Below are 27,313 nucleotides of genomic sequence, written 5' to 3'. Positions count from 1 at the left end.
AAAGAGGGGGCAGAAAAGACTTGGATGGAGAATAAGTCAAAACAAAATGAAAGTTCTAAATTTCACTAACTTGTGTTTCTAATTAATTAAATTTGGAGCACATATTTATGAGTTCAAATGAACTTTGCAGATCATTCAAGACCAAGAAAAATGCTCTGATTATTGCTTACAAGAGAGTCTTTAATGGTATTTAACGCAATTTGTTCTTTTGTTCTGGGATTTAATAAGTTGATGTTTGTGCCCCTTAAAGTAAGAAAGTACAGATCACAATGATCAATCGTATAGTATTTTGGAAAACATGGTGTTATTAGTGCGTGCATGCATTTGGTGAGCCAGCACAGTTAATACATTCATTAGCTGGCTTATTACACTTGAAATGTTTTTCCAGAGGAGTATTTGTTTTCTGAAAGTAAATGAATACTTTTTAAAAATAGTGTGCTTAAGTTATTTTGATTCTTAGTAATATTTTTAAATGAGTGCGTCTTAAAATCCATTTTTAGGTAGAGCAAGTTGTGTGCTCATTCTCTCTTAAATATAAAATCTAATGGTAAAAAATTCATTGCAAGTAAAGGTATTAATTTAAAAGATGTTGTAATATTATTTAATTTTTTACCCTTCTACATTATTAAATTACAATTGATAGAATGTAGAATTTGTATTTTGTACTCTCCTTAGCAAGAGAATGAAAGAGTTTCCCAAATGGTACCTCACAGAACTTATAAGCTTTGCAAGAAGAAATAGATATAGAAGTATATCATAAACTCCTAGAATCATTTGGGTTGGAAAAGACCTTTAAGAACATCGAGTACAACCGTTATAATAATTTTCAAAGCAGAGATGAGATTTTATCCAGGAATTTTCTGCTTAGGGATATTATTTTAATATACAATTAATTACCGTAACAGAAAGTATGCTGGCATATACGTTCACTATCACTTTTTTATTTAATGGTCATATATTTGTTTCTTCTTGTGGTGCTCAGAAATTTGGATTTATGGCATAAACACACTAAGAAATTGTTAATTACAACATGGGCCAATATGAAAGGCTAAAAAAGCTTTTATTTAGAGACGTTGCGCTGCATCCATGCGTGCATTTGCTGTGCATGTGTAGACTATCTGAAGCACTCTGGATATGAATATGACTGTGAAAATGATCTGCACATAAACAATGGATCTGTCAAGGATTTTCAGCAGAACTGTTGAAGCTACTGCTTCAGTGAGTTGCCAGACATCTGGATATCATGGACAAATATTCAAAGCATTCAAAACTCCTGTTTTTGTCCCGTGTGTAATTTCCAAGCAGGAAAAATTTTAGTTGTCTGCGGAAATGTGATGGATGATAGAGAGATATTCCTTGAGGACTTGATGCAGCATACTGTTCAAGCATCCTCAAGTAGCAGAATTTGCTTATAAGATTTAGTTCATGTGCAGAACATGTTTGATAAGTAAGTGATGTTTATGTAACTTTTTGCCATTAATTGGGCACAAAGGCAGTAGGCATACTGTATTAAAAAAAGTTAGCTAATTGCTAAACAGAAGTCCATCCAAGTATTTTTGTACTTTGGTGGATTTTCATTTATTGATAATTTTGAAGATTCCTTACTTGACATTACTTTATCCATAAATTTCTCCACTGTTTGAGATTAATACATGCATTGCTAGATAGAAAAACTTGATAATAAACTATTGTCCTGGTGGTATTGAACAGTTGACAGATGTTAGTTACAGAATTTGAACCTTGTCAAGGTTTCTGAAAGAAACTGACAACTTGGTAACTCTTTGAAGACAGTATAAAAAATGCAAGATAAGAACCAAACAGAAGAGAGAAGATAGAACAGGGAGCTAAAATGACTGTTTAGAAATGCTGTGATTTTACTTCCAAGATCTCTTCTTTGCTCATATACTTGGACTTGTGGGTATTTACCTTATGACAGAAAAGGAAGGAGTAAGCTAAGTTCCACTCTAAGTCTGCATTGTTCCAAGTATTTACACAGTTTCCCATGCATGGTCGGAGGTATAATCTGGCCTTCTGAATATGTATTATTGGTACCACAGCATGAAAAGTCTGGTTTGAACTTTCACATTGGTGTTTAGGAAATACACCTTCCTTTTCACTTAAAAACTTAACACATTTGATCTGCAGTGGGAAATATTAAAAGCCACAATACCTAGTTACTTTTCAAAGTGAATAAATGTAAAGCAGTGCTTGTCAGTTACAACTCTGTAAAGCTTACCTCCACTAATTACTGTACTAAGGATTTCAGTGACCATATTGCAATGAATTCTTGCTGAAGAGAAGTAGCTTAGAATTTCTGTGTATTTTTCCTTGTTGAACAGCCTGTTTGGCCTCAGTTTTATTTTAACTCTCTGCTAATGTTAGGTACTTAGATAGGTTTATAAAACAAATGCTTCATTCCTCATTGTAAATGGTAGTGTAGTAAGAATTGGTCTAGGGTATTCTGACTCTAAATTGCTTTGTCTCCTGTGTATGTCTCTTTGGAACATTAGCACTTTGGACCAATGTCTTTCCAATATTTCCCTGGATTTGATCTTCAAAACCAAAAGGGTGTGACATTTTTCACTGAAGTAGATTGTAAAACTATGGAACTTTTCAATTTAGGGTTCTGACTTGTGAATAACACTATATGGTAACAACTGAATAACATTCTGCCCCAAGCAGTCATTCATTTGTGACTTTCTCATTAAACTTGTTAAAACCCTTCATATTGCTGATCTCCACTACGCATTTCATATAAATATTTTCTTGAACAGCCTCTTATACAGCACATAGTAATTTCTCATTTTTGCAGGAAACTAAATTTCCCTCCAATAAAAATTGCCTTGGAGCTAAACATATGGTTATAATGAAAAATAATATTATTTTTTAGAATTAATGATGTCATGTAAAATCCAAGACTTAATCTTCTGTCTGAAAATGTACTCTCTTATGAAAGCATTAATAATTTACTAATATTAAAAATAGAAAAAGGGGGTGGAATAACAATTTACAAAGTATAATTGTTTCCAAGCAGTAAGAAAATTAATGATTCAAGAGTTTGGAGCTAAACTTGTACAACAAATACTTCCCCTACAGATCAGATTAAGGATATTTCTAGTATCTAAATCTTTTGTGCCAATTTCATTGGCACAAAATAGAATAAATGATCTTTTCAAGCTTTGCAGACTGTTAGAATCTAGCTTCAAAACAGCAAAAGTAAATGTGAAACACTGCTAATTAACCTTTTGACAGCAAAATGAGATAACTCCATTTAGTGGTGCAAAACTTCCCAAATATATAAAGTTTCAGTGCCGACAGCTATTTTGACTATCCGAAACCTGCAAAATTCCACATAGGACCATAGCCTCCTATTTGGTAATGCAAAAGTTTTCAAATATATTAATTTGTTCTTTGATATTTTCTGAATTGTTTTCTGAAGAACTGCAGTTCCAGGTGCATTTTATGTGCTCTTAAGGCTTATCACCTGTATGGGCTGGCTGCAGGCAGTTGCAAAGATGGCATAAATATGACGTGGCACTGTGTGCCGGACTTATTCCGTTAAAGGGGGCAAAATTACATTTAAGACAAAACCTGTTCTTTTTATTTATGAAGTATTCCCTCACCCTCAAGGTCTAGCTTTGGTTCTGCATATTGCACTGTTCCAGTGGCAGCTTTTCTGGACCCTGAAACGTGCTTGACAGAAGTAATAGCACATCTGTATTCTGGGGACAAACTGAATCTAAGAAATGCCTTCCTGTTCTTTCAGGATAATTTAGAATTATACATTATCGACAAATATTACTAAAAGCTATTATTAAATGCTTAAGGAAGGATCATAATGGCATTCTCAGTGCTGAAAACTGTATTATCTGTTTAAATATAAAGCAAAATGCATTTTTAATAGTGAAAATGTTCCCAGATGTAGCTAATAACGGAACTATTTAAATAAGTAAAATTTGGAAAGTGAACGGAAAGGAAGAAGGTGGCTGCAGTATTCCAGAGATTGAATGTATACTTAGAGGCCTCTGGCATAGGAGCAAATAGTTTCAAATGGTTTGAAATTTTGGACAGTAAAATTTTGTTTAACAGTTAAGAGAGTATTTCATTAATAAACACTGCAATCCTTATTGCAAGAGAGACATCTTTTCCCACTCTTAGTTATGTAAAACGTAGGGCAAGCACTACCCAACTGAATACGATTTAGTTTGATTTCCAAATCAGATCTCCTGCTCGGTGCAGGAACAGCTGAAGCCAGACATCTAAATATATCTGTAATTGATATACAAGGACACAAACAGGCAGTACATAATTCCTTTCAAGGTACAAAATGCAAGAAGCTGCTAAGAAAATCATACTAACCCCTTGCTGCACCACAGAGTGGGAATTGATAGAAACCATCTGGCTCACTCTTTCTGCTTTCAAAACACTACTGGACATGTATTTATATGATATAGTCTCTCAAAATGTTCTGGTTTGCTGCCGACAAATAATTTAGATTTAGTTGAACTTTCAAAATCTATATTAGACCAAACACTGAAATATAAACTAATAGAAGGAGAAAATTTTAAAACCCACAAAATAAAAAACAATCTAATAGTTTAATCCAATTCCGATAAATAAATTAGGATTTTTGTAACTGATGTTTCTCCTGCCTTGCTCAGTATATGGGTCAAAATGTGTGTCTATTATTCAACAATCTTTTTTTTTTTAAAAAATAGCTTAATAATTGATTGTCTTAATTTTGCCTAGTGTCATTAAATTACTTCTAGTTACACACTGTTTTTACCAGTCTAAAAATTTTGTCTAAGACGAAAGCCTGACTCTAGGGAAATTAATAGAATATTTAGCATTATACACAGGCAGCACTTTGAAACTTCTCTCTTTGTTTATGTGATCAGATATTTATAAATGTGTTATTGTCATCCAGTTAATCTTTAGTTGACTTCTAGCTTTACAATTCCATATCAAAACTGAGGAAAACAGCAGCATCAGCAGCAGTGGAGAAAATTGTTCTGATTCAGGACCAACTACTATTACCAGAGCAAACACACTATGGGAGCTGGAGCCAAATTTCTCTCCTTTTTTAATTTATTTGTGTGATTTTTAACCTGCCTTTTAAAGTTCAGCTCAATTATCGAGTTTGAAAATCAGGGGGTTTGAGTTTGATGATAAAATATTCATGCACACACTTAGTTTTGCACATGTGCATAATATTAGGAAATCAGTGAGAAAACTATTGCAACTACCGTCATGTAAATATTTCCTGGAGTCCACAGCCGTTCTGTGATTTACTTTTCTCAAGGGTTGCATAGATATAGTGTCCTAGTTTTATAACTCCACGTGTGAATCAGTGCAGTTATGTTTATTTCAGTTAAATTATCATTACTTATATCAGCTAAAGATATATAAAGGATGCACATAAAGGGGAAACTATGAAGTTAGAAAGCTGCCTTGGGTTGTTATCCACTGTTTCTTTGAATTATCTCAAATAACCCCACTTACAGGCTACTTTAAAAGAAGGGTTTTCATTTATATCCAGTGTTGCTTAACTCCACCTTTAGTTACTGAAACCTTCTTAAAATCTTAGGCCTTGGTGACCTAGAAGATGAAGTCTCTTAAATAAAAGATTCTTCAAATATTTGTCAGAAATTGCCTTAAAACAATCCAATTAAATTTTAAAATGTTAGTAAAATCAGTATGCCATAATAGTAATCTCAATCAACTGGAGGAAAGTATTTAAAATGTGATAGAAACTACTTCATTTTCTTTACCAACTAAGGCAAGTTTCTTGTGGCCTTGAACTGCAGAAGGAAGGATGTGAGCTCTCCTGTGCCTCTAAACAGCAGTAGTTCGTTTTCTTGGCTCTCAGAGAACACAGGTACTACAATATCACTATATGATGACTGTAACAAAGTTAATATATAATAAAGTTATCTGTGACCAGTCTGTTAAAGTATTCAGTATTTTAAATTCAGATCCATCCTGGCAGCCATATTATTATATTGGCAGAATTCCAAATTTCCATCTCTGACAATCAAACAACTCGTTTGATAGACTACAGTGCAGTGCACTGGCAGAAGCATAAAGACATACTTTTCTCTTGATCTTGAGACAAATGGAAGATTTCATACTATTCAAGCATTTGATAACAGCTACAGACAGGGGCCTTTGGGAATGCTTCACTTCTCAGTTTCTCTGCTACAATTCACATAATTCTTATTTTGCTTTTATATATATTGATGTCATGAAGTTTTGATGAGATCCAAAGAAGTAATACATAAGCAATCTGTAGCAGAATATATGGACCCCATTAAAATCTGGAAAATAGCTGGTCTGTGATTTGTAGATGTTTGAAAACATGAGTATCAGCTAATGGACTTAAACAAGGACCTTGTTCAAGCAGGAAAGAGTAAAATGTTCTCTGTAAGGGAGCAAAGTAACATGGTAGAAGTTTTTCCAATGGTTCATAGGGCTAAAGGACTCATATAAAGGTTAGTGATTTTTAAAATATTGGACTGTAAGCTGGGTAGCAAAGGCTGTATGTGAAAATAAAGGTTTTGCAACACTTTTTTATTTTGTAGAGAATTTGAATTAAGCTTGTATAATTTTGTGATTGGGAGACTCAGTTTGCAGACCTTTTTTGATTCTGCATTGTATTTATGATTAATTTCTACTCTTTATGGTACTGTTCTCTCCTAGTGTTTGTAACATAAAAGAAAAATTACTGTGTAACGTTGAACTCAGCAGGGAATTTTAGAACTGACTTGAACACCATGGAGTTACACCAGCACAGAGCATGGCTGTACCCATAGTGATATATTCTAAAATGGATACAAAAAACCTGTTACTGGTAAAGAATTTGCTGTGCTTTTAGCTCAGCACTTAAAGTGGTGAGGAAACCTTTTCTTTCTTTGCGTAAAATATTTGTGACTTCAGCTGTGTTGCAACAAGGAGCTGGAGAAAAAGTACCAAAGCTGACTGAAGAGACAGTTGTTTTTTGCTGCACAAAATGGAACAAAGTGCTTCTACTGTTCATAACTTGCTCTTTTTGTGCCACCTTTATTCCTCCATGACTATCTGCATTCTTGATTCATGCGTGAATGCAAATGTTATATGGTAGAAAGAATTTTACAAAAATAGATTCTATTTCTACTATTAAATATATATTCAGTCTAAATAATGGAAATGGTTTGTATTCAGTACAGATATGTGAATCTGTGGTTTTAATATAGCTCCAAAAAATTAGAATAAACTTCCATTTATATCTTTCATATGGAAATATAAATTTGCACATTTATTTGAAGAGTAATAGCTAACTATTTTTCAAGTCGAATATCCTAAATTGGGTATATTCTAGTATATTGCACTCTTAAGCCCATATCTGGAGTAGAATGAATAGAGATAACAATGTTACTCCTAGATAGATGTTGATAAGATACTGGTAAGTCATTCCGACTTGAAAGGCAGGAAAAGATTAATGGCAGAACAGGAATTTCATTTTTCTTTATGCCCAGTCTGTATTGCCAATGTTATGAAACCAGATCTTAAAGTAAAAGCACATGGATTTGCAGAAGCAATAGTTAATATTTGGCATCCTTTTAAATTAACTCCTCAAGCCATTGATGGGCATCAGTAACAAATCTCTTACTGATTTCAGTAGAGCCAGGCTTTTACAAACGACATATATTTATCTCTTTCCTAATATGGGTCTTTCAACTCTTGAGCAAACTTTTCCTAATGAATCACAGGGTTAGATAGCTTTTCCACTAGTCAGTAACTTAACTCCTCTACAGCTGTGCAATATTTTTTTACTTTCATCAGCTACTATTTAGACTATTAATGGTAGTTCTCTATAGTTCTTCAGTAAGTCAATATGAACAGAACAGCCATATTTTGACTCAGTGTTGGAAAGAGAGCTAATTCTGTACTTCTCAACAATTACTTTCTGATGTTGATTACATCTCTGTGTTGTTGAGAATGTGTTTCAATCAAATACCATGCACACAGTGAAGGAAATACTTTTTCATGCATAAATCTATGTTAATTAAATAAATATGTCAGTCTGACAGGGCTCAGATCAGACTTTTTTGTACAATACCACCTGTGAAGTAAATTGCAGCATGTGTGATTACAATAGATAATGTATATGTAATTCTTTAGGGATCCACCAACAAAGGCTAGTTTGGGATGCAGCTGCCAGATAGCTGTGCAGAGGAAAACAAAGAAATCATCCCACTGTGATGGGTCTGGAGCCAGAAAAGAGTAAACTCATGAAATAGGAGCTGTAACTGGCAATTCTATTTTGTTAAGCTGAGTTCAACTGAATGTATCCATAACTGCATTGTTGAAATGTGAATGAGAAGACAATATAATAACTTGTGATCCAAAAGCTTCAATATTTACAGTGCTATGTACAGGCAGAAACATCCCGCATTTTCCTGCATCACCTACAAAGGGGTAATCACCTACACTCCAGTTTTGGAATTCACATAGTTAATTGTTTGGGGAAATAAGCATGAGTAATGTCATGTGCAATTTGTACAAAACTAATGTTTGTTAAATTTTGTCATATACGGATAAGGATGTGCTACCAAACAACATGGTGACACAGACAGAAAAAAGTAAACAGCTAATGTGAAGAGGGAGAAAGGGAAAAAATATTTTTGTAATGCCAGTCGTACATTTTAATTTAGCCCTAGCAGGAAAAAAAAAATGTGTATCTTAAGGATACAAGATGATCACTTGCAAGTGATTAGGAGAAAGTCAGGAAATATGGATTCTATTATTTATTTTGTTTCACACAGTTGTATAACAGCGGCTACTTGCACACTTTCTGAAATATCATCTAAAGTGATTTAGAAATGTAAGTACCATATATATGCTATGAGGTTTATGCTTAAGTACTGCTTTTTAAAATGTAACTTGAAATGTCCCTTGAGTACTTGTCAGCTTTTTTAGAAAATTGTCTCTGGGATGTCTACTGATCCTATCTGAAAAGGTCAATATATAGAATACCTACTTGTGTTTGTGAAATATTTTGTTTTACAAGAAGAAAAAATGGGATTAGTATTTAGTCTTATTTTGGCAAAGATATGTATTTATTACATTCCAAATGTTCAACATTGGAATTAATAATTTCTCTAATAATGTCTCACAATAATTATGATAAATATATCTTCTATCACTAGGTCATTTTCTACTTAAACGATAGAGCCATTGGAACTCATCACATTCTCTTAAATAATCTGGTTGGACCAGACGTAGGCTGTTCACCACCTTACTAAATCAGGGGGTTTATGCCTCATATGTTAAGAATCACCTGGAAAATTCTACTTTTAGTCTAGTTTGGTCTAATGGTAGTTTTATGACCAGTTTTGCTTACAGTTTTGCTTTTATCCTTCTGGATAAAAGCAATTCTCATTAAAACATTCAGAGTGTGTCCTAGAATAATATGATTAAAATAGATTAAGTCAAATTCAAACCACTGGATTACTTAGCTAAAAAATTAGCAGAGCATGATTTCCTTGAAAGATGTGGTAATAGTTTCCTAGAAAGATGTGGTAATCTTTTTTTTTTTTTTCCTTTAATTTTGTTGCATGACATTTATGTTCAGTAATATAGACCGAGTTTCCCAAGTCACACAAGATGTAGTCAGAAATGAAGTCATATGAAGTAATTTTAGTGTGGTATTAATAATCAAGTAGCTTGAGCACTAGATTGCTAATTTGAAAATTCTGATTGAAATTGGTGTATAATAATTTAAAAGAATGGTTTTATTAATATCTGTATTATTTTCATTGCTCAAGAGGCATTTAAAGGGACAAGTATAAGTGGCCTAGGACTTTTGCCATTTACTTTATAATTTGAGCAGACCCTCCTAAGGCCACTCTCAAAATTCATGTAACATTTGATTTCCTTTGAACTAATAAACACTAACTAGTAACTCCAATACAAATTCACCCAAATATATGGCTGTTACATCGTTAGTAAGGTAGTAAAACATGCTAGATTGTTTGTCTTTTACAGACAATAAGAAAACTTCCTTCCTGACTGCTGAAAATTCTGTCAGATGTTCAGACAGAACACTTATCACTATCAAACATAGTAACAGTACTGTAGGGGTGGCAGGATGTAAAAGAGAGCAAGAGGTTCAAAACACCTGTGTAGTTGATTACATTAGTAAGTGGGAGGAAGAAGGGCACAGCTAGCTGGGTAGCAGTGAGAAAGGAGGGTTTCTTACAGAGAAGAGGCTCTCTGTGTGTTTCTAACTGTGGTTTTCTCAATGTTTCTTGTTGTTTCTTACCTCATGAGGTAGGTGGTAGTATTTGTTTTCTGAGTGGATGAATGGTCTTTTTGGAACCATAATTTGGATATAAGGTATTAGAAAGTTCTGACTTGTATACAGTGTTTTAGAGTACTCCAAAGAACTTGCTTGCCCTGGAAATTATGTACCTTTTTATTTGGTTTTGGTTTTCAGTCTCTGTGGGCAATATCAACCAGGATCTCCATACTTCGTAGAAAATGTAAAAGGTTCAGTTAGAAGACTGGAGCTTACTTTAATTGGAAAAATGGCTTTTTGTCACCCCTTAGTTTGAGAATGGCCTCTTGAAGTTGTACCCATTTAGTTTTTGATTAGTAATAATGTTTGTGGGCAGAGTACTGGTTTTGTCATGTTTGTAGTTCATATGTTGTCAGAAATGTGCTAGGTATATGGCAGAGATTCTTTTTGTACTGTTTTGTAGCATGGTATTGATAGGATGGTGCTAAACTAATACAAGCAACAGTGCTGGGTGGGGAATCAATTAGGCTGAAACTCACTTTGGACACAGGTGTCCCTGTTATTATGTAAAAGTAATATCACAATTTTTTGCTGTAGCATTGGAAAATGATATGGCTGTGATGTCTTCAAGGCTTCTCAGGTGCGGTTTCCTCACATAAGCAAACATAATGGACTGCTGCTGAGGAAGATCTTGCACTGGCCTTTCCCACAGAGTAAATATGTCTCTTGATGAAAGATGGCCCTAACAAGCAGGTCTCATTATTTATTTGAATCTTTATGTGCTGGATTTGTGTAGCTAGTTCCTGAAATCCTTGTGAAATTTCACCAATAAGCACTAAAGAACTGCTTGGATTTCTTTGTATCATCTTGCATACCACATGCAGTCCCTAAACTGCATAAGCTATTCTAAAGGAAATGAGTTAGCATGGTGAAATTGAAGTTACTTTTGCCGGTGAAAATTGAGCTTTCCAATTGTACTAGTACTGGCTGTACTCTCCAGGAGTCAGAGTTTCTGTCAGGGAGTAAAACTCTTGTTTTCACAAGGTCTTTGCTGCAGAAGCTACACAAGCACTGGATGGAATCGGTCCATTCCCTGTTCTGTTCTGCTTTCTTCCCTTGACTTAGCTAGATCCACATTTTCTCTCAAATCCGTCTGCTTAGTGGCTAGCCTGAACATTGCCACCCTTACAGTTCATGTATACCATCCAAAGGGCAAATCTAATATCAGAGTGCAGCGTTGTGCATGTGATATGCAAGAAGCCAGAAAGCTCTTGTAGTGAGCATTTCCACACACCTGACAAGCATCTAAAACTTCACATTTGCCACCACACATTGCTTACAGCTGTGCATACAAACAGCCCGCAGAACTATGGCACCAGTTCACATGAGCACCTCTGGGATTTCAGCATGGATTCCCATGCAACCTTTTCAAAATTTGATAGTGATTGTGATTATTTCTTTCCCCTTAAATATCTTCAGCTAGGTAATATTTATGTTTATCTATAATAACTTCTGTCTTTAACAATCATAAAGTTCTCTATTTACTTTTTTTTCTGTAAACAGTTACTTTGATAGAAATATCAAATTGCACTTAACATTTAAATATCATAACTAAAACTTACAAAATTAGCACAGGCTACTAATGAAAATGTGCTTATGTTAGCAGGTGTTTTGTTTTATTTTTTTTTTTCTATTTTGAAAAACATTACCTTCTAGTTTGAAAAATATCAAAATGGCACAGGACAAGTATGATCAGCTTCTTTGCATAGTGTATAGCACCTCCCAGTGTCTATTAACACATTCAAAAGAAAGCAAGCCAACTTACCAAAAATGGAATTAAGGTAATAACAGCATGTATTAAAGGTTGAAGTACTAATGCTAGGAAACTCCTTCAAAAAAACCCAAAGGTAATGGTGGCATTCAAACAGTCTTTTGACTGAAGTGATGGAGATGAGTGGTGTTTGTTACGCCCTATTGAAGTTATTGTGGTTATAAGTGCTGTGAAATGGTCATGTTTTCTGTGTTTTGTTTATAGTTTTGTTTTGATCTATCAATGTTCTGATTGTGCTTAATTTTGGAGGATTGCATACTGAAGGGAAACTCCAGTGTTTTTAACAGAATATCTGGACTTTTTAGTAATTTCAACCTGGTTTCAAATAGTCAGATTCCTACTATAACTGTAAAAGAACAAATGCTCAGTTGGAATAAATTGACATAGCTTTGCTGATGTTAACTGGGATTTACCTGTCTGCTCGTCTGATTCAGCCTGTTTAGAATTTTGTAGTCTTCTGTTGATAAACTGTGCAGGTACTAGATTCATGTCGTAGGCAGTGTGTGAATACTGTAAAAAAAATCCCATTACAATTTCATCCTCATTTTATTCTTTGTTTCAAAAGCTAAATAATAGTCAAGAGAGCATATTGATTGCATTGGTATTTTTATTGCTTTTCTGGTGTGTTTTCATGAAGTTGTAGGCCACATCTGTGAATATCCACTTCCAACTTTTCAGCACCAATTGTTACAAAGAATTTTTTCCATTTGTATAAATGATGTCATGTGTTATGAAAGTTTTAAAGTGTGACAATTCAGTGCTATGATTGTTAACCTCTATTATGTTATTGCCATAGGAATTTTCACTGTTAACTTTTTCTTAATAATGTTTCTAAATTACATACACCAGAAGGCTAACTTGACCTTTCCATCAGCTCATATCCAGAATTAAAAATTAAAAATAAAGTCAAAGGTCAAAAAAGACAATTGAAATACAGTTGCCAAATATAGTCATAGACAGTCAATTATGCAATGAAAGCAGTGTGCCACCCAAGAAGAACAGCCTGCATTTCCCTAAACTTATTCTGTTTTGATGAGGAAAGTGTTCCAAAATATAATCCTAGCTGATACATCTTGCAGTGTGGAACAGTATCGTTATATGCTTTAGGATGTCTTGGTATCCCTGAGATTTAAGGAAGATGGAGGGGTAAAACCAGCTTTGTTCTGTACTTCAGGATCCTAGAAATCCAAAAAAATCACTTTCAGATACTCAAACAATACAGAAAGCTGGAAGCTGTGAAGGGAGATATCTGGATTTTGGTTTTGTTCTGCAAGGCTGACTGTATAAGGAATTAAATTTTCTACCAAATTCTGTTTGCCTGTATGGAAAGTTGCTTCCTTAAGATTCATCTGAGCTCTGTTTTTCTTTCTAGCTACTAACTTCTGTTATTTTAGTTAATATTCTATAATAAAAGTATTTAATATCTACAACGCTAACACACAAATTTTTTGTAGCTTTGGAAGTTTTCTCACGAATAATCTTTAAAGCTCTTTACACAGAGGTGAATAATTATTTTTCACAGAGGCACAGAGTGTTTGAAAAATTTTCCCAAAGTCTGTAAACAGATTGCTTAAAAGTTTGGATTAGCCTCAAGTCTCTTGAGTCTCAGGTCAGGTCCACTTCAACACATTTTCTTCAGGACGGAGAAATAACATTCTTAACGACACAATACAGAATTTTTTGTACATTCAGAAACTGTAAACAGTAGAGGGGGGGAAAAGCTGTGGAGGAGAAGGGGCTGCCTTTTCTCTTGCTAAATTTATCTTGTGACTGTTTCTGCAGTAGGCTGTTAAACTTAATTGATGGTTCCATAAAAAAGTAACATTGCTCGTTTCTGATAAAACTCCGTATTCAGAGATTCAGAAAAACTGCAAAGTCACAGCTAAATTACAAAGATGTATCAAGGTCAAATGAATCCGTTTAAGGACAATGTGTATAGATTCAGCTGGGATGTGTTTCACTCATACTCCAGTTTTGAAGCACAGACAGGCAGACTTAGCCCTGTTGGCGTATGTTCCTTGTGAAGCTGCTGCCTGTGCCTAGCCCAGAGGTCTAATTCTCCCCTCACAGAGCTTATGCAATCGCTTTGTGTTCAGAGTGAGAAGAAAGTGAGTATAAACTGCTACTGTTCTGACTTTACACACATTTTTCAGCTGTTAAATACCACAGAATAGACAAGGTGCTGATTCAGGAGGTAAATTCAGAAGTGATGAACAATTTTTTGGCACCCTTGTCATACTGTGTCAGTTCAGCACTGATCTGGACATTGATATGTGAGATCTGAAGAATCTTGCTGCCATGGTTAAAGACTTTACTCCCTCCTTTCTTCTCACTTCCCCCAAAGGGTAATCTTATCAAGTAAGTGAATAGAACCTGTGAGACGGGCATAACTCAGCTGCTTGTGTTATCTGCATTTTTGCTAAAACACATCTTCATCAGCAGTTGATGGTGAAAGGCTGAGATTATTGATAAGGTATAAGCATAGAGTCTCTTCTGCCAGTTTAAACTTGAGAGGTGGCATCTACCACCTGTGCTAGACAAAGAGCTGGAGAAGGAGCAGGGAAATCTGTTACGTTTAGATCTGATTGGTCACAGTAGGACAGAAAGTAATTCTTCACACTGTAGGCTAAGTTTTGAATTTGATTTGAATTAAATCTGTTTCTGTTATAATTGAAAAGATTAGCAGAGTACTAGTGTGAAGCAAAAGCACTGTCACGTTAGGTGAAAGTTTGTGTTCTCCTGGTGCCAACATACTGGTTGAACCAACAACCTTGAAAAATCAAGAATGCAGTTGCAGAGACAGACTTTTATGTTTGGTTGGAACACACATAATCCTTAACTGAAGCTGGTACATCAATACCTGCCTTGAAATATCCAATTTTGAGATACTGAATCTTCTTGCTCTTCTATGTAATATGTATTTAAGAAACAGAAATAATATTTCTATAGTGGCACAGCTTACATAGTCCAACATTTGTTTTACCCCTAGAAAGCATATAAAAATGCTATTGGAATTAACTTTTATTTTTAAGCAAACTTGAGTATTTAGCTACTAATATGTGTATGAAGTGTATTTTGTCATCAGTCAGAGTTTAAGTTTGAACAAAACTGAGTTAGAGTTCATTTAATATTGCTGAAAATTATGACTTGTTGGATTTTGATCAAAATAGAAATAGTTTTCCAATATAAAAATTTTAATCAAGATTTCAGCCATTTTGTGCCAAGATCTCACTGGACTATCTTTTCTTTTTCCTTTATATAAAAAAAAAGGAAAAAACCTTTTTTTGGTTGGCTTTATCCACTGAAAAGAAGAGGAAATAGGCAGTTTCTGGGTTTAGAGCACACATGGAACATGATAGGATCTGACATCTTAGGATTCAGGTTCCAGGAAGGCTTTTCTAGTAACTAAGAGACCCTTTGAAGTTTTTAAAATGAGATTCCAAAGGCAACAGAGCGTGGAAAGTCCTAAAGCATCATCCAGTTGTAGTTGTAAATCCTCTTGGATGGAGTCAAAATAAACTCTAATTTTTCCTGCCTCTTTTTCTGAACAAAATCAAATAAAATCTGGCAAAATTAATAAGAACTGAAATGAAAGGAGGAGTAAGCAGTAATGAGGAGAGATTTATTTTCTATCAAAGATAAAGAGTTAACAAATTGCCATATTATCTCCAAGATTTGTTCAGTCACTCTCACTTTTTACAATCATGAATTCAAAATGTTCTGTGTGCCCACTTAGTTTATTTTACATGAAAAAGATACAAAAATATTTTTTTTAATAAAAAGCATGTAGTTTAGTATTGGACAAGGTATAATAAGTGATTATAAAAAAGAAAACAATTTTTATGAATAATGACAGTTTTTTTCTGAGTGACCTGACCTCATCTCTTGGCTGCTACATAATTCTTGCTTTAGTTTTTCAGTATGTGGCTCTTAGTTCTCACTCTGCCTTTTAGTTTTCAGAATGAAATCAAAGCTGTCAGGTGCAAAGTGATTTCCTTTGCTTAAGGGAGATCACTGTACTCTGATTTGCTTAGTTTACTCTTGAGTTATCACCTTCATGTCCACCAGAAGGCTCTACTGCTTTCTGAAATGTGCAGTAGTATTCTTCAGGTACCTAACAAGGTTATCACTGTTGTAAACAGGATTCAACAATTTGCTTTCACTGGAACAGTACACACACGTTTCTTGGACTAAGCAGTTAACTTCTAATGTGTTTTGAAATAAGTTTTAAATACAGATTAATTGCAATTAGTGGGTGAGAATTTGGTTCAGTATTTCATTTTGTAGTGGAATTTCAATCCACATACGTTTAATACAGTGGCTTTTGAATTAAAATCTTGGGAAATTTTAACACTTGCATCATTTTTGCTGTTACTTTCATAGGATGTGTGTATATATTTTATTCTGTAACTTACTACAGAATCTTGAAATACAATACTCTAATTCCTTACCATCTTGGCATTCTTATATTTATAGTCTTGACTGATGAGAGAGGCTCTGTGAATTTTGGCACTTGCCAAAGTTATGATGAAGTTATTCTACAGACATTTCTCAATGTGAAGATTGTTCTTCACATTATTCATGCTTCACAATTCATGGGCTGAAAACAAGTAGCTGATTCTGTCTGCAAAACTGTCAGTGCAGCTTCCTTTGTGAAGCTAAGTTTTGATAGTTAAAATAGATTTATTTTTTCTTGTTTTCATTTAAGTAGCACATGTTAGGGATTCAAAAAGGAAAAGGATCCCCTTTATTTGCTATGTAAGGGGAGAACTAGGATAAAATAAGATACTTCTTGGAGCAACGCTTTTTGTACCCATTGATTCATTTGACTACAGCTGTTCTGGGATTCCCTCCTGAGAAACTGGTCTGATTTACCTTTTACTAAATTTCAGAACTGGAAATCATGGAAGAAGAATATTTGAACACCCAGATTAATACATCTTTTGTAATGGGTATAATTTAAAAATTATTTTTTCCAGAGACCCTAGATAAAAATAGTCTGTTTAGTCTTCTAATTTTAAAAATTTTGTTTAGGGAAAATGTATTAGTCCAGGCACGTGGTGGTTTTTTTTTTTCTTCCCCCCTGCTATCATGTTAATTTCTTTATGCGTGTTTTATTATAGCGCCATAAACACATCTTCAAAAAGACTTCTTGCATATTCTGTTGAATAGAAGGTATGAAAAAAAAATTTTCATGATACTAATTTTTTTAGTTTCTAAGAAAATCCAAGTTATCAGTGTTCACATTTTTCCAGTCCTCTTTGTCTATATTTCCCTATTCTACTTGTCCAACAAAAGTGTTTGGATTATATTATATTATATAAATTACATCATGAGACTTAAACTCAAGATTGTAGGAGACTTCTAATATACTTTAGTTAAATTTAGTGGACGCAGTTCATCATGGTGCACATCAGTTACCAGATAAACTATTCAAGTATTGAGCATTTTTTCTCCTGATACTCGTTGCATTTACCCAAAAAAGAATTCTAAATTTTCTTTGTTGCAATATAAATGTAAGGGTGTAATGACTGAAGGTTGACTTTCTGTAATTTGTAATAGTTACCATCACTAAAGATTCATGAAGTGTTTGGAAAACTACAAGAAAAATGGATTGTCTTTAGTACAAGATGATTTGATATTCTGTAATGGTTTCAGTACAGAACATTTCAGGGTGTCATTAGTGTGCTTCAGCAGCATGGCTTCCTGCAGAGAATTGAGAAACTCTACTTGAATTTGAAATAATGCTAAATTACTAACAAAGTTTTTACTTAAGCAGACTGTAACTAAAAAAAAAAAAAAAAAAAAAAAAAGCAAATTTATATAATTATTCAACTCCATATGCTGCAATAATATCTTCATAGTGTTTGTAAATAATAAAAGAAAAAAATTTGGTACAGTGGATATTATCTGCAAAAATGTAGAAGAAACTATTTCAACAGTCAGTAACAGTTTTTCCCAGTGATTTTTATGGGAGCAACATTTCATTTTGAAACTAGCCCTATGGATCTCTATTGTAGTAATGTCCTCCTGAAACTCAATGGGAGTCTTCTTGAATATGAACCAAATAATTTATTTGGCTGCTGGCCATGTGTTGTCTTTCAGAGAAATATGGTTATTCACTACATAATAGTGTAGGAAGAAGGGAGACATATGGAAACAAATTTTAAAAGAAACAGTAACATTAGTCAATGAATTTTTAACCATGCATGTTGCCAAGCACTTAATATAGTCATGAAGTAAAGAAGGAAATTATGAAGACCACTAGCCAGGCACTTAGCATGCAAAAGTTCTGTTCTTATAGAAAATAAGCAGTCAACTTCAGTTGAAACCTGAATAACACTAACAGTTCTTGAAGTTTGATTTATTGATTTCTTTTGCTGCTGCTGCTAATTAAGAGCACAATATGTGCAACCTACATTAAAACTGTATTTGATAGCATCTTTGTAAATGTATTTGTCCTTTCAGTTGTCTATAAACACTAGACCGGCATGTGTCTGGCCCTTTTTCCTTATAATTTTGTTTTTAAATATGCAATGTAAGCCTATGTATTTTCCTGTTGTATCTTAATGTCTTTTCAAGTAGATGTCATATTTCTCTAAATAAACAATATATTTGTAATAACATAAATGCCAAAGTGGCGAAAATAACAACTGTAAAACTGATGCCTTCAAGTGTAAATAGATGATATTGTTGGTATTTGTGTGAAAAAAACAGGTTATTACAACAATTCTTTTGCTAGTTCAAAAACTGTATTTGGTACAGCTTTGCAAAATTTTATATGTCCATTCTCTGTAGATGAGTCATGTTTTTGGAAGAAAAGGGAGAGAATATTTTTTTCAGCATCATGATCATTGTAATAATGAACTGCAGAAACTAGAATAGATTTTGTTCCTGGCTTGGCAAACTATCTGAAAGATTTTGCAAGAGAGTTTACATAATTCTTTCCATTGAACTTTCTAGTATTGCATATGTTTTAATTGTTAACTCAAACACACCAAACTTTTAGGTAGTTTGTGGACTATATAAATGTGGTTTAATGTTTCATAAGTATTTTATGACCAGAGTTTGTGGTTGTACATTTTCATACTTACAACCTTAATTCACTTGTTAAAATAGGCTCTCTGTTTGCTAATAGTTACCAGCTGTAACTAATACATTAGCAGATCTGCAATGTAGTATTTAAAATGACGCATTTCAAAAATCAATAACAAATGTCCTGCTGTAGGATTAATTGGAAAACTTGTCTTATACAATGGTCAGTACACTAGACAAAAATCTTTTGAATTGCTATAAATAGAGGAACAGGAAACAATGATGTATACATTTCTAAAAACTTAAAAATAGGAAAAGCAAAGATATTACTTACTGTAATTGTTGTTTGCTTCTCTTGTCCCTTTTACTTTGCCTCGCTTATCAATCCTCATATACCACTGAGTTCGACAGAAAAGTCTTCTCACTCTTACATCCCCCCCTTCCATATAATCATAGCTTCTGGTATGTCGCTCAGGGCTGGAACAGTTCACATTTGTAGCCATTTGCTCTGGAGTCATGTCATTGCAAGCTAAAGATATAGTGCCCATTAGAAAGATAATGTAAAAGTATGATCTGTAGAGCAAAATTGGCAGGATCCATGTCAGTATCCATTTGTGCATTATAGTGCAGTGTTCTGGGTGTTCATGAACAACATAATGAAAATTAAATCTCAAGTAGACTGTTGCTCTTAGGTCACCGACCTGCCTTCTGTCTTTACGAGTTACAGATTCATTTAAACGAGATTGTTCCCTCTTCTAGAATTCTGATCGTTATTCCTTAATAGTTAGTGGCGAAATAGAAGAGCTTCTTAAATATCTCTTCAGTCAGAATATCCTTTAAAGACACAAGTTATAAAAACCTTTGTTGTCGTGACCTTCTGTACTACTTGAATTTGCTGCTTGCACTGAAAGTAAAAGATCTGTGAGAAAAGGTGCATGTATAAGTCTTTGTGCTCAATTGTTACAAATGTACAAGGATACATTATGCTACTGAAAAGTACTATACATAAATGTATGACATGTTAAGCTGATTTTTAAAAATATGCAAATATATATACAACAGATAGCTCTCACACAACTTTTTACATAAACAGACATTTAAACTGATTGTAAACATAGTTCTGTCTTCAGTTTTAAGTCCTTCCAAAAATCCCTTATTGTTTCAGTTGAACTACTTTCTCATGCATGGTAAAAGTCTGCTTATAACTTCATACCTATATATTCACTGTTAGCACAATCTATCAGATAACTTTTCTCTAGTTCAAATTTCAAAACAGACCACATAGTCTTCGTTCTGTATTTTTATTCCCACCCTTTTTGGTTTATTAGTAGAAAGAGTTTTCTTAAAGCTTTTTTAGCATCTAGCATATACAAATGAAGATAAAAGTTATTAGCTATTAGAAACTGTTGAATGTTCTTGTAAAGGACAGATAACTTACTTGTTCCTGTTGATAAGAGCTGGATACCCAAGTATTCCATTTCTGTTGTCTGCTTTTTGCAACATGAGACACTCTACTGTAGCTACAAACTTTTTCAGCTCAGAAAGACTCCACCAGAATTATAATTGTTTCCATAAATCAACACGCTGGAGAGATGGTGTGTATGTGCTTATGCGTGCGCGTGCATGTGTGTGGTGAGCCTGTTGTTCAGTCCTTTTCGATAAATACCTTTGCTGACCTCACTTGGAAGCAATTAGAATTTAACCAGTCAGCTGTCAGTTGAATGCACGAACAAAAATAAAAGGAGACTTGCATTGTATCGTGTCCAATGGTCATCAGAGGGAGCTATGTACATAGTTTATACTTTAAATCTCCAAGAATCTACTTTCTAAAAACATATATTCGATGGTGTGTGGATAGAATTGCTTCACATGCTGGCTAGTGTTTCTGTGCTTTGATTTAGGTCAGTATTTTTCTGTCCTTAAGAAATTTCTCCTTCTCTCTTTTGTGCTCACATGCTTATCTCAGTTTGCTTTCAAATCTCAACTGCAGTCTGGTGGATTCATAGTCCGCTTAGTGCCTTTCTGATGGATATATGAGACATGTGGGTCCATTATGTATTGTGGAGAAGGGTGTGCTGTGGCCATTATAGATCATGCAGTATATTTTTATATCATGGACTTGAGAATAGGAACAACTGCACAGATGATCACTGAGATTATTTGAGCAGCCACTAGCTGAAAACGAGAATGTATATTTGGATGTTTCAAAGTCTGACATTCAAATACAACCTTTATCAGTATGAAGGAAAAATTATTACTAGGGAACAACCTTCCTTAGCATACATAGTTATTAGTTCTTGAAACTCACAGCATAAGAATGAAAAGTGGCAGCAGTGCAAGAATAATACTTATGCTTCATACCAACCAATGGGTGACCAGCAGGCTTAAAATATAGGGAATTGAAATAATGGGAAGATATGCCTAGTTTTCTAATTCTGTATGCTTATTTCCATCTTTGGCACCAGTCTGCTATCCAGAGCCTGTGTTCCATTTCTCCCTTAAATTCTGTTGAGTTTCTGGTGAAGATATTTGTAAAACATACTGAAGCTCAGTTTTCAGTAGCTTCTTTTCTTCTTTAATTTCCACGCTGTTGATGTGAATACACCTCAGACCCTTTAGTAAATAGTAGTAACAAGGAAAGCTTGGAATTAATCCACATATTAAGAATAGTTTACTTAACCTTTAGTTGTCTATATTTGATAATGCAATTTATCATTCCCTGCTTTTATCCCACCCCCACTCATCCTCTCTGTAGAAATGGATAACAGTTACTTCTTAAAAATGAAGTAAACTGTAGACGCAGTTAAAAATCATAGGGAATATGTAGCCACCTTGTGGTGAGGGGAACATAAGTAAATTGGGGTTTTTCACTGGTGTGATGCAAAATGAGCATAAAGGTGTATGACAGCAGGCAACCTTGTATTACTCAGCCTTTCCTATACACAACAGAGAGAGTGAGTAATTTCCTTCCTTGAAATCCTCAACTTCCTTCTCAACGCTCACTTGGATTAATCTCATTTGTCACTTGCTTTGCATTCTTTTTTCAATCATTTTCACTCAAAGTCCAAAGTTGATCCAATTTTCTTGTCATCTCAATTTTAGCATATTGTCCTGTTCCCCACATTCTGTGGCTCAGCCTAATTCTCCTAGTTCAACAAAAGGCTCAATATATGCACCTTTACCATATGAGAGGTATGGCACTTAGGGCTTTCAAAGGCTGGATGCCTGCAGTAGATACACAAAGAAATGGCTTTCATTAAGTTAACTGTTGTAAACTGTGATTACAGCTATTTCCAGTTTGACTTGTATCTTGTCAATCCAGGACCACCATTCTGACAAGAAGTGGGGATTTGAAGTGAATTATCCCAGTTGCAGTTTTTGCCAGTACATTTGCTGGATTTATATCAGTATGTTCTCTGACCCATTCCACAGTCTAAATTCAGAATGATAGCAATGAAAAAAATCTGTGGTATTCAAAAGGCTTATCTGTTGTATATTATAAAGAAAACAATCAAGGATGAAAAGTAATCTGTGTTTTACTCAGCAAAGTAGGATGCCAATAGAAATGTTTTTGTAAATATTCTGGGTCTTTTATGTGCAATAACAACTTTCACTTTCAGATCCATACTGTTTTTAATTTTTCTTTTTCTTTGCTAACTTATTGTTTCTGACAGTCAGTAACAGGAGAAAGAATACATACCTGAGGTTTTGGTTCCAGAAAGCTGGAGCTACTCATGGTCCAGGCATAGGCATGTATTTCTTTTGGCTCTGAAAAAATGAGTCACTTGCTGCAAGTGTCTGTTTCAAGTGGTGCTTCAGTACAGATCTTTATGAAGTTTTGTATTTAGCATAAATTAACAGCAGTTTAAATAAGGCAGCAGCTGTAAGTTTAGTCAGTGAACAATGCAGTTAATCTTTAATTACTGCAGATAACATTCATATCTTCACATTTTCTAATTACAGAATGACTTTTTTCCACAATGCTTTAACTGCAGTTTTATTTAATCACACAGTTTTATGTCTTGCTATACAACAAGTACAACTGCATATTTTTTAATGAAAGGATTCCATCTTGATTTGCAAGTCAGGCTTCTTTGCATAAATCTCTGATCCTTTCAATGAGCCAACCCACTTCTGTTTAAACCAAGCATAACTAATATATCTCTCAAATTTCAACTGGTTAAGTTTTATGGAATATTTAGCTTGCCTGGCACTTCTATCTTCTTACAAATGTGCATGTCCAGGGCTTTGCAAATTCAATCCCAAGGAAGTAATTAATGATATATAGAAATTGCCCACTTAAAATGCTAGCTATTTTACAGTTCTCTGGTGAGTTTGTATTTGAAGAAATATGTTAAGTTATAAGGACCACATGAAACATGAAAATGTGAAAAATACACATGCTGTAAGCCATCCTTTAATATTTAAACCTATACCTTTCACGTTAACCCATGCATTGCTTCCTGCTTCCTAGCTGATAGCCAGTTATCCACAGCATTGCTACAGTGCATATGCTGAAAAGAAAAAAGTGGAAATGAATTGCAAGGACTTTGCTTCCAATTATGAAGATTGTGCGTAGGCCTCCAGTTCAAATAGAAACAACTTAATAAAGTCTATTTCCTTTTCCCTCACATAGGAAAATATTTTGTCCTTTTAGATGAAAACATGACTATAGGGATCCATGTTTTCCTCATCTCCAGGCTGGCCTGTTGTAATATGTACTGTTCAGGTTTGGCACTGGGACATGAATGTGACTTTAAAAAAAAACCCCTCAATTTTGTCTAGCTTGCCCTCAGGGCAACACATACCTACTAAGAAACTCTCATTCTGCTGCTCCTTGTTCCATGATCCATTTCAAATTTGCTTTAGGACATCTTCTAGAACTTTCAGAATTTAAGACAGTAGGAAGATTAAAATCTCTGTGTCAGACTTTAAACGAAAGACGTTGGGTTTTAATGCCCTGTGGCAATAACTAAAATGGGATTGGAAGGTTCTACAGAAAATTCCGTAGATGTGAAGGTGCTAAATGTTCTTATGGTTAAATCTTTATCCTTAGTTCCCTTATCTCAGAAATCAGGATTAGATCAAGGTTGACTTTTGCTACATGCAAAAGATAGTAAAGTGCTACTGTTTGTGCAAATCTTCTGTCAACATTGACACCTGAAAAACACTGCAACACGCATGCAAAACAAACTCATTTAACAAGGCAGTAAAAACAAAAGAGATGAGAAATATACCACTTCAGTTTGGATTTATCTTTTCAGGTTGTAAACTTAAGTGTAAACTTTAGTTCAAAAACAATAATTATGAATCTTTTGTCTGCCTGAGCATAAGAATGTCCTTTTGGTTTTGGTAACTCGTATGGGTTATTGAAATTGCATTGAAAAGGCAACAATAAAATTTTCCTAGCAATTTTCAAAACAGATCTCTTAAACATAATTCATTTCTTTGTTTCCTCCTATTCATCCAGATCATATTGAGCTGATTTAAATCTACAGGAAAATTGGAATGGGATGCAGCAGATAAAAAAACCAACTAACCAAACAAAAAAAGAACCCAAAAAACCCCAACCCAAAACCAAACTATCAAAGAGTTGACAACTATAGAACAACTTCCTTTTTTGTTAATTAGCTACAGCAAATGTTTTAAATATAGCTTATTTTAGGGAAAATAAAGACTGGGAATACCTTAGCTTATTCAGCAATAAACTTAAAAGTCAAAGTCATCCAGGCTTTTTTCACTATGACAATGGAGTATCATGATACTGACTTTTGAAGGAGATAAAATAAAAAAAGGAATGTGAGGGCAGTCAGATGAATCCTTCCTTTGGAAGGAGCTTGCACAGTATATGGTTATGATAGATCTCCTTATTATTTGTAGCTTGATAACCCCCGACTTCAGGAAATCCTACTTGTGACAACATCAGGACACTCAGACTGATTATCATAACCTGAGATGCTGTTGCAGAATTGAATTTAACAGTACATTTTTGGTGGAGATACAAAAAGTATAGAACTGATATGAGAAAATACTGAGGAGAGCCATTTGGTTTATCTTATTTATTACCAGGTCTCTCCTTCTGAAGTGATCCATATGTTTGTATTCAGATTTTACTTTTATGAAAATACTCACCATGTAGTGATTCCTTCTGCCTTCTTTTAGAAAAGAAAAAAAAAAAGTGTAACACCTTTTATACACACAGATGGTTGGATAAGAATCAGCTTTAACACGTAGATTGTGGAACCTTGGTGAAGTATCTTCTTAAAAACTCGCAGAAAACTATAGTTCCTGTGACTTTACATATAATCACTAAATATTGCATTAGTAGCAATAAATATAAAATAAGGTATTCATGTTTAGCTTTTAACTCTGATTGTAGCTATACATAGGTATGAATATTGCATATAATTCTAGAGTGCAGTATGCAGGTTATTTCTGTGTGTTTTCCTTTCTTTTTAAGTGGTTGAACAATTAGCAGTTTTTAACCATTCACATAGGCCCATATATAGCATAAACTTTATAGTTATTTACTTGGTGGTTAAACATTTTATGGACCATGTAAAAATATTTTATGAATAACATCTGAAACAAGAATAAAGCTTTGTTGCCATTATAATATATATCCATTGTTGCCCTGTCTGTCTGCTGTTCTTTTAATCTTAGAAAACGATTTTAGTTCCTTCTAATTGGAGCCCACCTGAAAGCAAATTTTTGAGGATGCTTTTCAGCCTTTTTTTAGTATAGTTTTGAAACTGTGTCTTCATTGAACAAAGGTTGAATGAGAATGGAAAATTATCCTCTTATTCAAATATTTCTCTATATCTCTAATTAAAATCTAGTAATGGAAAAGAACTAGATTGTGGAAATTATATGGTCCTCTCTTTGATTTGCACCACAAGTTGCACTCCTAGATTAAACCACAATAGAGATAAAATTATTAGTAGACTTCCAGTAACTACCTGTTGCCATCTAGTTAGATGGCAGTGCTTAGTGCATTTTCTGATGTAAAGTTGCTACCAGTTAAAAAATCAGAAAGAAAAGACTGTTAAAAGGATTAGTAACAATGTACAGCAAGTATAATGGCACGTGACTTTACATTTTACATACATATGTGCCTGTACATAATGAAAGGACTTGAAATATCACTTAGTAGTAGGTAACCTTATGTGTATATGTGCAAGGTAGTCTATAACTCATCTGAAAGTGAGCTGGCTGTGCAAAGGGAAAAGATAACCAATGGTCAGAATGTGAGGGAAAGTGCTTTGGGTGGGAGGGTACTAGGATTTAATTAGGAGATTGAGATTGAGCTCTTCTAGAAATGTGCAGAGGAAGAGAGAGGCCAGCACTGAAGAAAGTTCAGAAAGGGAACTGGGGAAAGCTGAGGAAGGGACAGGGAAGGTTGTGAGTCACTACAAAGGGAAAATAAATTGGGAACACTTCCAAAATCCTAAAGTGAAATGAAGCTCTATGGGCCTACATTGCACATCTTTTGGCATGGCCCAAAATACTACGTGCATCTGTGTGCTTATAGCCACCTTCTACAGCTGTGAGTTTCTTCATTAAATGGGCATGATGGATCCAATCCGTACTGCCTCTATTGCATGCTGTAGGTGTAAAAATGCTCTTGTGATGGAATTTTAAAAACCTAGGCTCATACATATACACACTCTACATTGAAATGTTATTAATGCTCTGAAGTAAAATACTCAAAAGGCACAAAATGCTAGTTATCCATCTCATGCATTAAATCAGGGAGGGAATTTGTGAAGAAAAGAACGATGATAAAAATTTAAGTCTGTATCATAGTACATACTCACAGAACCAAACTGATGTTATCAGAGTAAGCTCTTGCTGTCTCCATATACTTCAGCAAGTCTGGGATTTTACCTGAGGTTTAACACTGATTCCTTATTTGTGATTATATGTTATTTGCAAGTATCTTGAGTCTTGAGATTTAACTTGACATTTTTTTCAGTGGCTTGCTCTTTTCTATACAAAGTAGGCAATAAAGCAAGTTGATATAATCAGTACAAACAAATGCAAAATAACAAAACGTGAGACTATATATGGCAGAAATGCTACTGGATTACTACTGTGTATTTAATATTTTAGGAAACAGCTGGAGTAAGACCTTTCCTAACCTTCAGCTAATTATATGGCCTATTATT

The 27,313-nt window shown here is 34.2% G+C and overlaps 1 protein-coding gene across 1 annotated transcript in view; it reads right to left on the bottom strand.

The window, feature by feature from the left end:
* FGF7 (fibroblast growth factor 7) overlaps positions 1-20,792 on the bottom strand; it is a 28,507-nt gene extending 7,715 nt beyond the window's left edge. Inside the window, exons 1-2 of the mRNA XM_010168221.2 lie at positions 20,584-20,792; positions 19,480-20,049 (exon numbers count right to left, since the gene is read on the bottom strand). Coding sequence (XP_010166523.1) covers positions 19,480-19,765 — 286 coding nt within the window. The 5' untranslated portion in view covers positions 19,766-20,049; positions 20,584-20,792. The remainder of the gene's footprint in view (positions 1-19,479; positions 20,050-20,583) is intronic.
* Between the last annotated feature and the right edge of the window lie 6,521 nt (positions 20,793-27,313).

This window comes from Antrostomus carolinensis, unplaced genomic scaffold (genome assembly GCF_000700745.2).
Source record: "Antrostomus carolinensis isolate BGI_N321 unplaced genomic scaffold, ASM70074v2 scaffold30025, whole genome shotgun sequence".
In the NCBI taxonomy this organism is placed as follows: domain Eukaryota; kingdom Metazoa; phylum Chordata; class Aves; order Caprimulgiformes; family Caprimulgidae; genus Antrostomus; species Antrostomus carolinensis.
Note: the sequence above shows the minus strand (reverse complement) of the source record. Positions and strands in the feature narration are given on the sequence as shown.